We start from the raw sequence: 14,018 nt of genomic DNA on the forward strand, positions 1-14,018 counted from the left end.
AAAAAAAAAGTCAGGTGTGGTAGCTGGTGCCTGTAGTCCCAGATACTCAGGAGGCTGAGGCAGGAGAATGGCATGAACCCGGGAGGTGGAGCTTGCAGTGAGCCAAGGTCACGCAGCTGCACTCCAGACTGGGCGACAGAGCGAGACTCTATCTCAAAACAATGACAACAACAAAAACACCTTATAAATCAACTTATGCTAGCTTCAAAGTTTTCTTCTGCAGCTTTTCCACCTGTGTATGTCTTTATAGGTTTACAAGAGTTAGGGCCTTCCTTTGGATTAGGTTTTGGCTGATGGGAATGTTGTGGCTGGTTTGATCTTCTATCCAGACCACTGGCTTGCTTCATATCCGCAACAAAGCTGTTTTGCTTTCTTATCATTCCTGTGTTCACTAGAGTAGAATTTTCCGTTTCTGTCAAGAATTTTACCTTTGCATTCAGAACTTGGGTAACTATTTGATTCAAGATGCCTAACTATCAGCCTATCTTGGCTTTCAACTGGCCTTCCTCACTAAGCTTAATCATTTTTAGCTTTTAATTTAGAGTGACAGATGTGCAACTCTTCCTTTCACGTGAATGCTCAGAGGCCATTGGTCTACTTTTAATATTGTGTATCAGAGAATAGGTAGGCCCAAGGAAAGAGAGAGACATGGAGGAACAGGCAGTTACGGGAGCACTCAAAACACACACATTTATTGGTTAAGTTCACTGTCCTACATGGGCATTTGTTTGTGGCACCCTGAAACAATTACAATAGTAACATCAAAGATCACTGATCACAGATCACAATAACAATAAAATAGTAATGAAAAAGTTTGAAATATTGTGAGAATTACCAAAATATAATACAGGGACATGAAGTGAACACATGCCATTAGAAAAAAAAAAGTCTATTAGGACTTGCTCGGCACAGGGTTGCCAAAACCCTTCAATTTGTAAAAAAAAAATGTAGTATCTGTGGAGTGAAATAAAGTGAAGTGTAATAAAATGAGATATGCTTACATGTATGTATATATGCAAAAAAGACCAGAATAATAGCAAAATATTCTTTGTGATTTTTTTCCACTTGGATTATGTATAATTTTGGAGAGAGTAGGGGAGTAATTTTGTTTCAATTGTCCTTATTTGACAAGGAACATTGGTCTTTTTTATTGTTAGAAATTGTATAGAGATACACACATATATGTACATGTACATGTTATACATGTATATCCTTTATCACAAAAGATTTAAGAAAAATTATTACATATAAATTATCTATTATTTAGATATAAGATCCTCTAAAATTATTTTATTCTATTACTTAAATTATTATTTTTCTTCTAGTGACAAGGTCTTACTATGTTGCTCAGTCTCATCTCAAACTCCTGGGCTCAAGCAATCCTCCCATCTCAGCCTCCTGAGCAGTTGGGAACACAGGTGTGCATCTATTTAAATTATTTATCAAAGATTTCTTGATATATTTCAATGCTGTGGTTGATTTTAAAACTCTATGAAAGCCAATGAGAAAAGCAAAGACATTATCTGACGTTTGTAAATCCCAAATTTTTAGTGAGTAAAGAAAATTATCTTAAATATACTCAACTCTAAATAGCATTTAGAAATGCATCTCTATTTTTACCCATATAACCATAAAGCATTCAAAATACAAGTCAGAGATTCATAAATTAAGTTTTCAGTAATTTGTTCTGAATGCAGTGTTTTCTCAGGCAGTTACATGGGCATCAACTATGGATAACTATTTTACAATCTTCTTAATTTTTTTGCCAAATTCAATTTTATTTGTGTCTTCTTTCTTTCTCAAAAGCCCACTCACATTAGTGTCTTCCTTATTTACCTTCATATTGAGTGCTGCTACTTTCCCTCTGGCAATATCAAAGTAATTTGCGCACTGTCAATTTTGTTGGAATGAATACTATTAACTCCCTTAAAGACAACGTCCTTCTGTTTGGTATTTGCTATAAGACTGTTTCTACATGCAAGCAAGCAAAATGTTTTACGTTCCGGGGTCTGAGACATAGAATTATGGAGTTTCTAAGAAGTTCAGGGTTTAATCTTTGGCATGGTATTTCCAGTCATGAAGTTCTTTCTTATCAGTTTTAGAGGTCAAGCTTTCTGCAGCCTTAGCAATTTTTTAGACTTTTTTTTTTAAGGTTATTTTCTTCCTCGGAGAAGCTCTAATTTATATTTTCTCCTGAAGCTAGCTTTTCCTACCAAAAATAATACACAGTATCATTATCTACACAAAAATCTCACACAACCTGCTTAACTTAAGTAAGATTTAGTACTCAGCTTTTTTTTTTTTTTAGAATAGGACTTGCTAGCTAAAGCATATTCTTGTCTAAAAGTGGAAATTTATAATAGCAGATCTCAGAACTTTTTCATCTTTTGCATCTTGGATTGTAGTGTTATCTAGAATTTTTGTATAAGCCATTTAATATTTTAGGATTCTATGTAAAAACAATTGGCATAAGTTAGCCCTTCTGGTAATTCTAATAAGCAACATCCTTTAGTCAAATCTAAGAATCACAATAAAGCAAGAAGTTCTACAGTAAGATTTTGGTGTTTTATAATTTATTCTTTACATAAATATTCTCTTCATGAGCTATGTGGTCAAATTCCAATTAATTAGAATAAGAAGTTTTAATTTAGTTGAAAATGTTTTGGTTAATTGAGTAGTAAACAAACTTGAAAATTTTGAAACAAATATGATACATTATTTTAATCTCTTTCTTTGCAGACATTTCTTAACAGTTTTATTTTTTATCAGATTCTATGAGTGCACTTACAGTAAAGGTAAATTAATTGATATTTGTTGATTCAGAATCTTGCAGTGTTACATGAAAAACAATATGAGTGTGAATAGAAATAGTGTAATGGGAGATATAGCTAAATCTGAACTGTTCAAGCGACGCCATTATTTCATGCTTTATAAAAGGGTCTCTAATAAATTTACTTCTTTGGCAGTTGTCTTATTTTTTACAGCAGAAATCTAGAACTGTCTGTCTGGTTTGGGCCTTTGTATGTTGTTTGCTGATTTTAGTGTTTCTTTCAAATCCAACTTTTTTAGAGAAAATGTGTTGTAAAACTTTTTTTTTTATTATTTATTTCACTGGAAAGTAAGTTCATAGAAACAGAGAACTTTTCTGTCTTGTTTTATTGCTGATTTCCCACTGTTTAGAACAGTGCCTGAGACACAGTTAATGACCAATGAATGTGATTTTGTAATTTTGTGTGGGGAGTTACAAGATGAGGTAAAATAAATCTGAATAATTGATTGAGCTTGTTCATTTCTAAATGAAGAGCTGACACTCTTTTCCTATTTCCATGGGACTTTCAAAATAAATCACTGTGAAGTTTATGAGTTAGGTATAAGTGAACAAAAATAAGATTCTCTCTCTAAAACATGATACATTTGAATATACCAAATGCTATAAGAAATACAATGATGAACAAGATATGGAATCTTCTCCCAAGTTGCTTACAGTGTAGTAAGAGAGAGTATGTAAGTAAACAAAATTTTCAGTAGAGAAAACATAGTTTGTTCAAAATGTGTCGTAAATTCAAGATGACACAAATACTAAAGCAATTGAACAGAACAAAAAAGTTTAAGATTAAACTAGTTTAATTATGCAGCAGATTTTCTAACTATTTTTATTCCAAAAGTGAGACATTCCTCTAAGTCTTTCTCAGACCCAATAATAATTTGTGTTTTAATTTTCTAGAGTCTGACTTGGAGATTCAGTAACAGAGTACAGAGACAAAAGATAGCTGGACGTATGATCCAGGCTGCTGCAATTTCTTAGATCTTCCAAATAAAAACCAATATTCTTTTGGATTACATTAATTAAATGTAAAGACAAAGCTTGGAAGTTCTGACATAGATTCTGACAATATTTTCTTTCTTAAATGAAATAACCATTTTAGAGACAAGATCAGTATGACTCATTTTAATATAGAGTCTGAATCTACTCTTTAAAATTTAAAAGCAATGGAAAACTATGGTTAAATAGTAAATGAAGGATGATAGAATTTTTCAAGAGCTTTGATTCATAACTGTTTTAGGATCTTAGAATCATTAAAAAATTAATGAAATCATCAGTCTTTACCCCATGCAAAAATAATAATCATTTTACAATCTTGTACATTCTGGGGAGGTTAATAATCCTCTGAAATCTTGGACTCTCATATAGAATCTGTTGTAGAATATGGTTCTTAAGACATCAATACCAGTTTTTAACCATTGTTTTATGTTTATATAAAATTTTAATTGTTCTTTAATTCATACCTATACAGACTGGTGGGCTGGGCTGCCAGAAGTACCGATTTTCTACCTGAATGCAGGTTATTCTTTCCTCTCCTTGAAGTTCATATCCTGGGTCACATTGAAAAACGACAGTGTCCCCAGGTTCTCTTCCATCCCCATTTCGAGTCCCATTCATGGGGACCCCTGGGTCACGACACGCAGTGGCAACAGAACCTATCAAAAGACAGAGGCAAAATTTTAGTTTTGATAACTACCAAAATCAATTTCATATATCCATGTGTCTTAGAAAATTAATTTTTAAAATTGTTGGGTCAATTTTTAAATGCTATACAATAAATGCTTTTGCTATATTTTATATAATTTATGTGTTAACTTATTTGAAGAAGTGGCGTAGTATTTTAGTTGCCAAATACTAGATTACTCAACATTAATAAATGTGTTTTAAAAGACACTGAACAGTACGAAAAGAAAGCTTCATACTGGGAAAATACACTTGTTTGGAACATATTCACAGAGGACTTGTAGCTAGGATATACAAAGAACTCTCAAAACTCAAAGCAAAAAAAAAAAGGAGAAGAAGAAAATTAACAATCCATCCAGTTACAAAATGAGCAAAAGACATTTCAATGAAAACAGTATCAGAAAACACATGAAAAGATGTTCAACATCACTAATAGGGAAATGCAAATTAAAACCACAATGAGATATTACTACGTACATTTCAAATTGGTTCAATTTTTTTAAAAAATATGATAACAACAAATGCTCGTGAGATTACGGAGAAAACTGGATAATTCATGCATTGCTGGTAGGAATGTAAAGTGGTACAACCACTCTGGAAAGGATTATGGCACTTTCTTACAAAACTAATCATTCACTTACTATATACCACAACAATTGCACTCTTGAATATTTATCCAAAAGAAAATAAAACTTATATTTACATGAAAGCCTGTACACAAATATTCATAACAACTTTATTCATGGTTGCTAATAACTAGGAACAACCCAAATGTCATTCAACAGGTAAATGGCTAAACAATGGTAAATCCATCCCATGGAATATTACTCAGTAATAAAAAAGAAAGATTCATATATATGACTTGGATGTATTTCAAGGGAATTGGGCTGAGTGAAAACAATACAATATCCAAATATGATCTACTGTTTAATTATTTTATGTAACATTCTTGAAGTGACAACATTTTAAAATTAGAGGCCAAGTGTAGTGACTCACACCTGTAATCCCAGCACTTTGGGACATCAAGGCAAGAGGATTTCGAAATGCAAGGAGTTAGAGACCAGCCTGGGCAACTAAGTGAGACTCTGTCTCTCCAAAAAAAAAAAAAAAAATTAGCCCAGCGTGGTGGCGCATGCCTGCAGTCCCAACTACTTGAGAGGCTGAGGTGAGAGGATAGCTTAAGCCTAGGAGGTCAAGGCTACAGTGAGCCATGATTGTCTGACTGTACTTAATTTATAAGTGAATTTGTTTTGTAATATCCATCAGTATTTCTCAGCAGAGCACTAAACAGAGCATCATGCATCAAAGAATCTGAGCAATTATAGTATTCCAGTATGGATAGAGATCTTTTATAAAAAATGCTTTATGTGTGTGTGTGAGAGAAACTTACCTATTAAATTTTTCTTGATTTGCTCTGGAACGGTTTCCAAACAAATTAAAATTGACTTATTGTATTAGTCTGTTTTCACACTGCTATAAATAACTACCTGGGACTGGGTAATTTATGAAGAAGAGAGGTTTAATTGACTCACAGTTCTGTAGGTTTAGTAGGAAGCATGGCTAGGAAACTCAGGAAACTTGCAATCATGGCAGAAGGCAAAGGGGAAGCAAGCACATCTTACCATGGTAGAGAAGGAGAGAGACAGAGTGAAGGGGAAAGTGCCACACACTTTCAAAGAACCAGATCTCATGAGAACACACTCACTATCAAGAGAAGAGTAAGGGGAAAGTCTGCTCCCATGATTCAATCACCTCCTACCAAGCCCCTCCACTGACACGTGGGGATTACAATTAGAGATGAGATTTGGGTGGTGGCACACAGCCAAACCATATCACCTGTGGATTGGTTTTATAAGTGGAGAGTGATGTTCGACACACAAGGTTTACATTTAGGATGTTTTTATTAGAAAGAAGCGACATAAATGTGAAAAGTGCTATAGCTTTCAAATTGAGTAACAGGAATAATATAAAAGATTATGAAAAATATTTGTTTTATTTGAGATTTCCAGTGTACTGGACACAGGAAGCTTTCAATTTAACATGTATATTCTCAAAAATAAAAATGTTTGTGTAACAATGTTAGAAAAACATATTGAAATGAAAGAAGTCAATATCATCATATTTTAGCTGACTATGACAGGAAAAAAAGCTGAGGATGATGGGAAAACAGTGTTTTTACGCTACTGTCAGAATTACTGGGCTGAAAGATTTAAAGTGGGACATAGTAGCTAAAATAAGGTTTTGATTTGACAGCTAATATACAATATATGAGAATACACATTTGCCTTTGGGCTTAGTTGACTTGAAGGAGAAGAGGGAGTAAACCCCTCAAGTTCCTTTTTCTTTCAATTAACAAACAAATTAGGAGTAAGATTTTAAAGAACAAGAAAGAATGATGGGGTTTAACGAAAGACCAAATAAAGTTTTTTCCTCTTTGAATTACTTGACTTCTGAAAGCAGTTAGTTAAACACACACAGGAACAATTACTTCATGTAAATGCTATTAAATGCTATTGTCTTTTTTTTTTTTTTTTTTTACTTATTCAAAGTTTGATTTTCATGCTCTTTATACTCTGTGTTGTAGGTAGGCAAAATTATAATAATTTTAACATCAATCATTCTTCATCTGTATTAAATAGAAACTGTAGCCAGTGAAGGAAATAACAATTTAAGAAGCTATGCCATATTTCCTTTCAAATTAGAAGTTGGATAATCTCACTTAATTAGAATGATTAAAAAAGCAGTTATATAATATTAAAACAACTTCATTGATCACACATTTTAAAATACATTAATTATTTGTATTTTATATGCATTTCTCATTTTTTTGAATCATATCATTCTCAAAATATATAATCCTTATTTGTATTTTATTTTTGTTATTGTTTTTATATAAATTTTTAAGTAAAGATTTGATCATCTTTATCCCCTCCTGTTCTGGAACAACACAGAGAATATTTCTATAGAATGAGGACTTGTTTGGCAATTAAGTATTCTAATTTATCAACTATTTTAAATATGTAAAAATTTAAAAGTATATGTCAGAAAATACTATACTGACTGCCAACGTATTAACCGTGGGTAATTCACTCATTTTCTAAACGTCTTTATTTCAAATTGCTTCAGATTTATTTGGTGAAATGAATATCTGTATCTTTGTTTTATTAGATTTTAAGTCTGCCATTCATGTCTCCTTTTCCCTAACATAAATATGCAAAGTAAGCAGAAATTCCAACAAAGATAAAGGGTCTTAACAACCTTGTTGTCTCACCTGTAATAATATCATAAAAGGAACATTCTTGAAAGTGAATAATAGGCTTATATGTTATAACATTCAAATATAATTCATGTTTGACCTGTAAAACCCCATGAAACTGTCAATAAAAGAATACTTCCCTGTCTTGTTTTCTTCATCTCAAAAGGGCTGGCCAATTTCATTTTGGCTAGTCTAGGAATTATCCAGCGGCTAGTCTGTTACACAGATGTAGATTGTACTCCTTAAATTAGCTTAACATTCATTAGAAAGAATAGTAGTCTCACAGAAAAAAAGTATATAAATAGAACCATACGTGAATAGCTAAGAATGGTAATATGTAATACTTATTGAGCACTTTCTACATTTAAAACACCATACTATGAACTACATCTCGATTCACAGGAAGTCTGAGAACTATTATTATCCATATTTTTCCATTGATAAAATTGAGGCTTAAAAAGGCTAAGGTGCTTTCCCAATATCGTACAATTACTTAGGCACAGTTAAAGTACAAATGCAGATATAAGACCATATCCAAGGGACATTTTTTAAATAAAAGTCATAAAGCCTTTGTAATAAAATGTGCTTAAGTGTTGAATAGAGCATAAAACTCAAGATATGATTATTTAGGTGGAAGTCTCTGAAACATGCTATTAATCTTTAAGTGTCATTTTAAAATCAGAAGAGCAATTATCCACCTATTATTTTGACTAAAGTAGTACAAAAACCTACACATTTATAACATCTTAAATGTATTAATTTCTTTAAAAATATTTGCACAGATATCAACATTACAGCTTCACTAAGTGGGGTTCTATTGTTATATATGAAATTGAATAAAGACTATCTAAGAAAGAGAAACTTAAAAAAGACAATTAATTTAGAATAGAGACCAATAAAATAATGATCATAGCAGTGATCACTGTCTCTATTTAGAGCATATAGTGTGCAAAGCACTTGACTAGCAGCTCAATTTACACTCTTAAGCTAAAACACAGAATCCTTACAAAGTGGTATTGTCATCCCCATTTTTAAATGGGCAAAATGAGGTCTTAAGGTCTCAGAGATCTTAAGTGCATGTTCTTAGCAGACCTGGAATTTGAACTCAACCAGCAGGGCTCTTCATCAATACAGTGTGTTGTCTCAGCACAAACCTATCCCATTACCAGAAATAACATAAAGCCATATCCTACTAGTGGAACTCTGACAGCTGTTTATTGATGAAAGAATTGACTGAAAACAATGAGACCAATTTGAAATGGAAAGGCAAGAAATGTTGAACTATTTGTACCCCTTTATTACACATAAAAATATGTTGCTGCCTACATTTTTATTATAATGGAAAGCAGAAAAGAAAGACGCAAGGCTACATTTGTGGTTATTAAAAATAATAGAAATAAAATTTATTCATACACATCTCCAAGTTTAGCCATGTATATGCCAAATATATGCCAAATAACATTTTAAAGTAACTACAATATGAAGAACATTTCCACTCCAACTGCTTTTTCACTATTTCTCCTTCTCATCCCTTATTTTGTTTTATTTCCTTCTTTATAATTTTTTGAGAGGGAAAGCAATAGATAGAAGCATTCTCTTCTTAACACCATCAAATCGATCACCCCACTGGTATTTACATCCATATTTTGCTTTCCCATCTTTTAAAATGAAGAAGTTGGCCTTGTTCTATAAAAAGCCAACCCTAGTTCCTGTGTTGCTGGGATTAAACACTGTTAAGGATTTCATTCGTAAATGTTTTTCATCTCCTCTGTATTACTAGCACATTGGATCATTCTCAGTCGCATGTACAGTACTATACTGGATCATTCTCAACAGCATGTAATTGTGGCTTATATCTTTCATCTTAAATAAACAAACAAAACTTTATAATATCCCCATCCTCTTTCAGCTGCTTTCCCATTCCTCTTCTTTCTTTCATAGAAAATCTATTAGATATATCTTCTGACAGAAGTTTCTATACAATTGTCTCCAGTTTTATTGTCAGTCTTTCCTCCATTCCACTATTTTTAAATCCAGACTGACAAATCCAGTGGTAACTTTACACTTTCTTTCAAAAACCTTTCAGCAACATTTATTAGAGCTGACTATTCCTTCCTTCTTCAAGCGCTGTTTTGTTTTGTTTTTTGGCCTCCAATTCATTGGTCTAGTCTTGTTTTCTTTCTGGCTTATTTGCTGCTCTCTTTTGGTATCTTTTGCTTTTGTTACTTGATAACCTGATGACTGAGGGCTGGAGCACCTTAGGAATTAGTCCTTAATGCTCTTGTCCCTTCTTTCCACAATTTCTCACTAAATAATCTCACAAGTTTAAGTATTATTTTTAGCTTGATGCCCCTGAAATTTATATATCCAGACTCAACTTTTTTCTGAGCTCTTAACCATTCTCTTCAAGTGCCTATTTAACTTCTTTACTTAGATATCTAGTAGGTTCCTCAACTTACTATGTCCAAAATATTGCAAAATTATAAAACCTTTTAATCTTCTGATTTGGAAAGTAAAAATGTAAAAAATAAGTATAAAATTTCACCTATGTAAATTTTCCCTAGACACTTGATGTCATTGCAAACGTACTTCTAATTTGTTATAACCAGATAAAAATATGTTTTAGAAATATATTCAAAATAGAAGGTAAAAATCATTGACATAGGAAATAGAGTGAACATTAGTAAAAATATAAAATCTTCTAATTTTTATTCTATTTTTTATGCCAGTTATTTTAATTTATATGGTAGCATTTATTTCCAATAAAATGAGTTTTTCTGATTGTTATAATAAATTAGAAATAAATTTGCTATGACAAATTTTTACTTTCAAAATAAAACTGTTTCTCTTCCGCTAAAAACAAATAACTGCACCCATGGCAGTTTTTTCTTTAAAATTCTCATTGCTCTGAATGTGAAAAAAAGATAGATATGTAAAAGTAATGCAATTTTGTAACTGCTTATACGTAGTAGAAACAATTTTTCAATATATGTTGTTTTATTCTAATTGTTTATAAGGAATCTGTTTGAATTCACTATAAAAGAATATATGCTTATCTGAGAAAACATGTTACTTAGAAATTGTTTTTACAATACCATCAATCTTCATCACTATTCTAAATCCACTGAAAGAGTTCATAGCATTCGTCATTAAGTAACATGTCCTTATCAAATCTAGCTTTGCTATGCCCTAAGAAGAAATCAACTGTCCATCAGTATAAGAATTTTAAGAGAACTTTTTACTACAGTTAAAAATGAATGAATGAATGAATGAACGAAACTGTAATTGTCATTTCAGTGTATGCTGAAGGTTTATTTATAATATGGTATTATTTTGAAGCCAGGAGATGTTTATTTTAAGTGTGCCATAACAATATTTACATTACAATTTAATTGCTTTAATCTGTTATGAATAATCTAGGGTTTGTTCAGGAAAAAAACCAGATGGCGCTAACTACTACAAAATATAACTGAGTTCTCATTATTGCTACTCTAAATATACTTCTCACTTATTTTATCTTTGCTTCCATCTAATTGGGAGTATAATTTCATTGGAAATATGCACTTCACTTAATATAGATTTCACAAGCCTGGCTGGTACATATGTAGTTTTCAACTGAAATATGGATGATTACTTGAAGTCAGAGATAAGTTGAACTACCATTGTGGTGACAAAAGCCAGAAACAAACAAACAAACAAACAAACAAACAAAAACACTCTAGTTTTCTTATTGCATTGCTTGGTATAACAAAGAATAAATACACTGACATCACTCGTAAGTTCTTATGTGTCCTTTCTGTTCAGGAAATCGAGTTTTTGGTATAAACTTGTTTATTTCAAGACCTTTCAAAGAAGAAAAATCTTGGATTTCATACAGTTGGATGCGTAATGATATCAGAAGCAAGAGACTTAGACTTAGTGCACCATATTAAGAAAAGATACTAATCCCTTGTATTAGTTCCCTGAATCTTTCCTGCCTCATCTGTAAAACTGGCCTAGGGGCGGGGCGCGGTAGATCACACCTGTAATCCCAGTACTTTGGGAGGCTGAGGCGGGCGAATCACGAAGTCAGGGGATTGAGACTTTCCTGACTAACACGGTGAAACCCTGTCTCTACTAAAAATACAAAAATTTAGCCGGGCATGGTGGCGGGCGCCTGTAGTCCCAGCTACTTGGGAGGCTGAGGCAGGAGAATGGCGTGAACGTGAAAGGCGGAGTTTGCAGTGAGCTGAGCTCAAGCCATTGCACTCCAGCCTGGGCAAGAGAGCGAGGCTCCATCTCAAAAAAAAAAAAAAAAAAAAATTCCTGTCCTAGGAATATTTCATCTGTTTTATTTAGAATCAGACAAAATATTAAATTTTTATTCTAACAATTATATTCATAATTCTATGAAAATACAATTCTGAAATGAAAAAATCAAGCAGATTTTAATATGCACTGTATAGGTTTTTTAAGAAGTAATTTTATATTTTTTGCAGTGTGTCAGGAGACTTAGCAAGGTCATGGTCCAAATTTGATATTCACAATTTCTTACATCCCTCTCTTTCAGCTTTATTGCCTTATATTTTTCTATTGGCTGAAAATGACACTGTATTCTCCACTTCACTATCTGTAAGAAAATCAAGATGGGTAATGGGAATACTTAACCTGTGAGAAAAATCCCATCCAGAGTCAAATCAATCAGAAAATATTTGAAATGCAGATGGTAACCTAGAGGTGGATTTCACCATGGAGAATTTTGCCCTTGATTGAGCCCTTGCTTTGTACATGATCCATCAATTTTATAAAGAATGTTCAACATCATTATTAGGCCCACGTTCTGCTAGCTACTCAGAAATGTGGCTATCTTTAGAACTTCATTAAGTTACTAAGGATACATCTAATGATATGGCAAGTCAGGTTAAAGTTGATGGCAGCAGGACAGACACATTTCCCATCAACCCAGGACAGAAACAAAGCTGCTTAATGCATGGTATGGAAAAGAAACTTCAAAACCAGTGTTGTAATATACTTCCAAGTACATAGAAATCCCTTTTTTAAAAAACGCATATGCATTTATTTGTTATACCAAATAATTATTGAGCCAGGTATCATGCTTGATTTTGGAGATATTAACAGGAACAACACAGCCCTGCTTTCATAGATTCTTAGGCTCCAGTATGCTTACAAAGTGAGGGTACAATCAAAGGCCTGTTAGCTTGAAGACTGTCAAAAGGATCTGTACAAGAAATTCTTTTTACATCCAAAGATTATAGAAAAGTATATGAGTCGATTTGAAATAGAATTCTAGTATACGGAGAGGACCAATATAAGTTAAAAAAATTAAAAAAAAGAGAAATTATGTAAAAATGGTTTCACATTACTTCTAACTGACAGTATACAGTATTTGTGTGCTTTTAGTTTTACATTATTACAAAATTTACCCATTCAATCAGATTCATTAAATATTTACTAAGTACCAAGTACCAGGTGTCGTGCCAAGTTGTGGGGACACAGATATCAAGGATGACATCCTTACTCTTCAGGGAACACAGGCTAAGAGGAGAGTAGATGCAAAAATAGTTTTAAAATAGTAACATGTGTATCAAAATCTGAGGACTTTGTTATTGAAACTGAAAAAATTGTTAAGCATGAAACAAGAAGGTAAAAGTAAATAAAATTAAATAATTATAATATGTATTGAGTAACATAATTGATATTATATTGATGCATGTCTCAAAATAGTTATCTATACAAAACTATTTTTAAAATAAAATAATTTCTAAAAAATTAAAATGACATATCTGTGTACAAAAGCATCTTCTTTATGTGAATTTCCTGAATATTAAAATAACATGCAAAATAATCATTTGTGTTACACATTTTCATTCTTTAATTGATTTCTTAGCCACATTTAATGCCTTTTTTACTATGTTTTCTAAAGAATGTGTTTTTTCAATATATTCTTATTTTTATTAGTATTGCTAGAAACATTTTTATATATTTTAACTGTCGGTGGCTCAACTGATGTCATCATAAACCATACTATTTTTAATTGAGAAAATTTCCTCTTTATAGGTGTTAAGCTACCTGGTAAGCTCAGGGTTAATTCTCTGAAATGAAGAAAAATTTCAATTTAATTTTTATTTTCATTAAGCAGTATGTAAACATTTCAGCTCAAATATTTTCACATGTATTGAATTTTAACTTCTTTTCAGAATACATTTTTTTACACACTTTTATAATATGAAACTTGTTAAACAAGTTTTCTAAAAT

At 32.1% G+C, this 14,018-nt stretch overlaps 1 protein-coding gene across 2 annotated transcripts in view; it reads right to left on the bottom strand.

The window, feature by feature from the left end:
* The window catches only part of CSMD3 (CUB and Sushi multiple domains 3), a 1,254,780-nt gene that overhangs the window by 301,986 nt on the left and 938,776 nt on the right, over positions 1-14,018 (bottom strand). For both annotated transcript variants that reach the window (XM_011934353.1, XM_011934352.1), the window contains one exon: positions 4,288-4,479. In XM_011934353.1, the coding sequence (XP_011789743.1) occupies positions 4,288-4,479 (192 nt within the window). The remainder of the gene's footprint in view (positions 1-4,287; positions 4,480-14,018) is intronic.

The sequence above is a fragment of the Colobus angolensis genome, unplaced genomic scaffold (assembly GCF_000951035.1).
Source record: "Colobus angolensis palliatus isolate OR3802 unplaced genomic scaffold, Cang.pa_1.0 Scaffold134, whole genome shotgun sequence".
NCBI lineage: Eukaryota > Metazoa > Chordata > Mammalia > Primates > Cercopithecidae > Colobus > Colobus angolensis.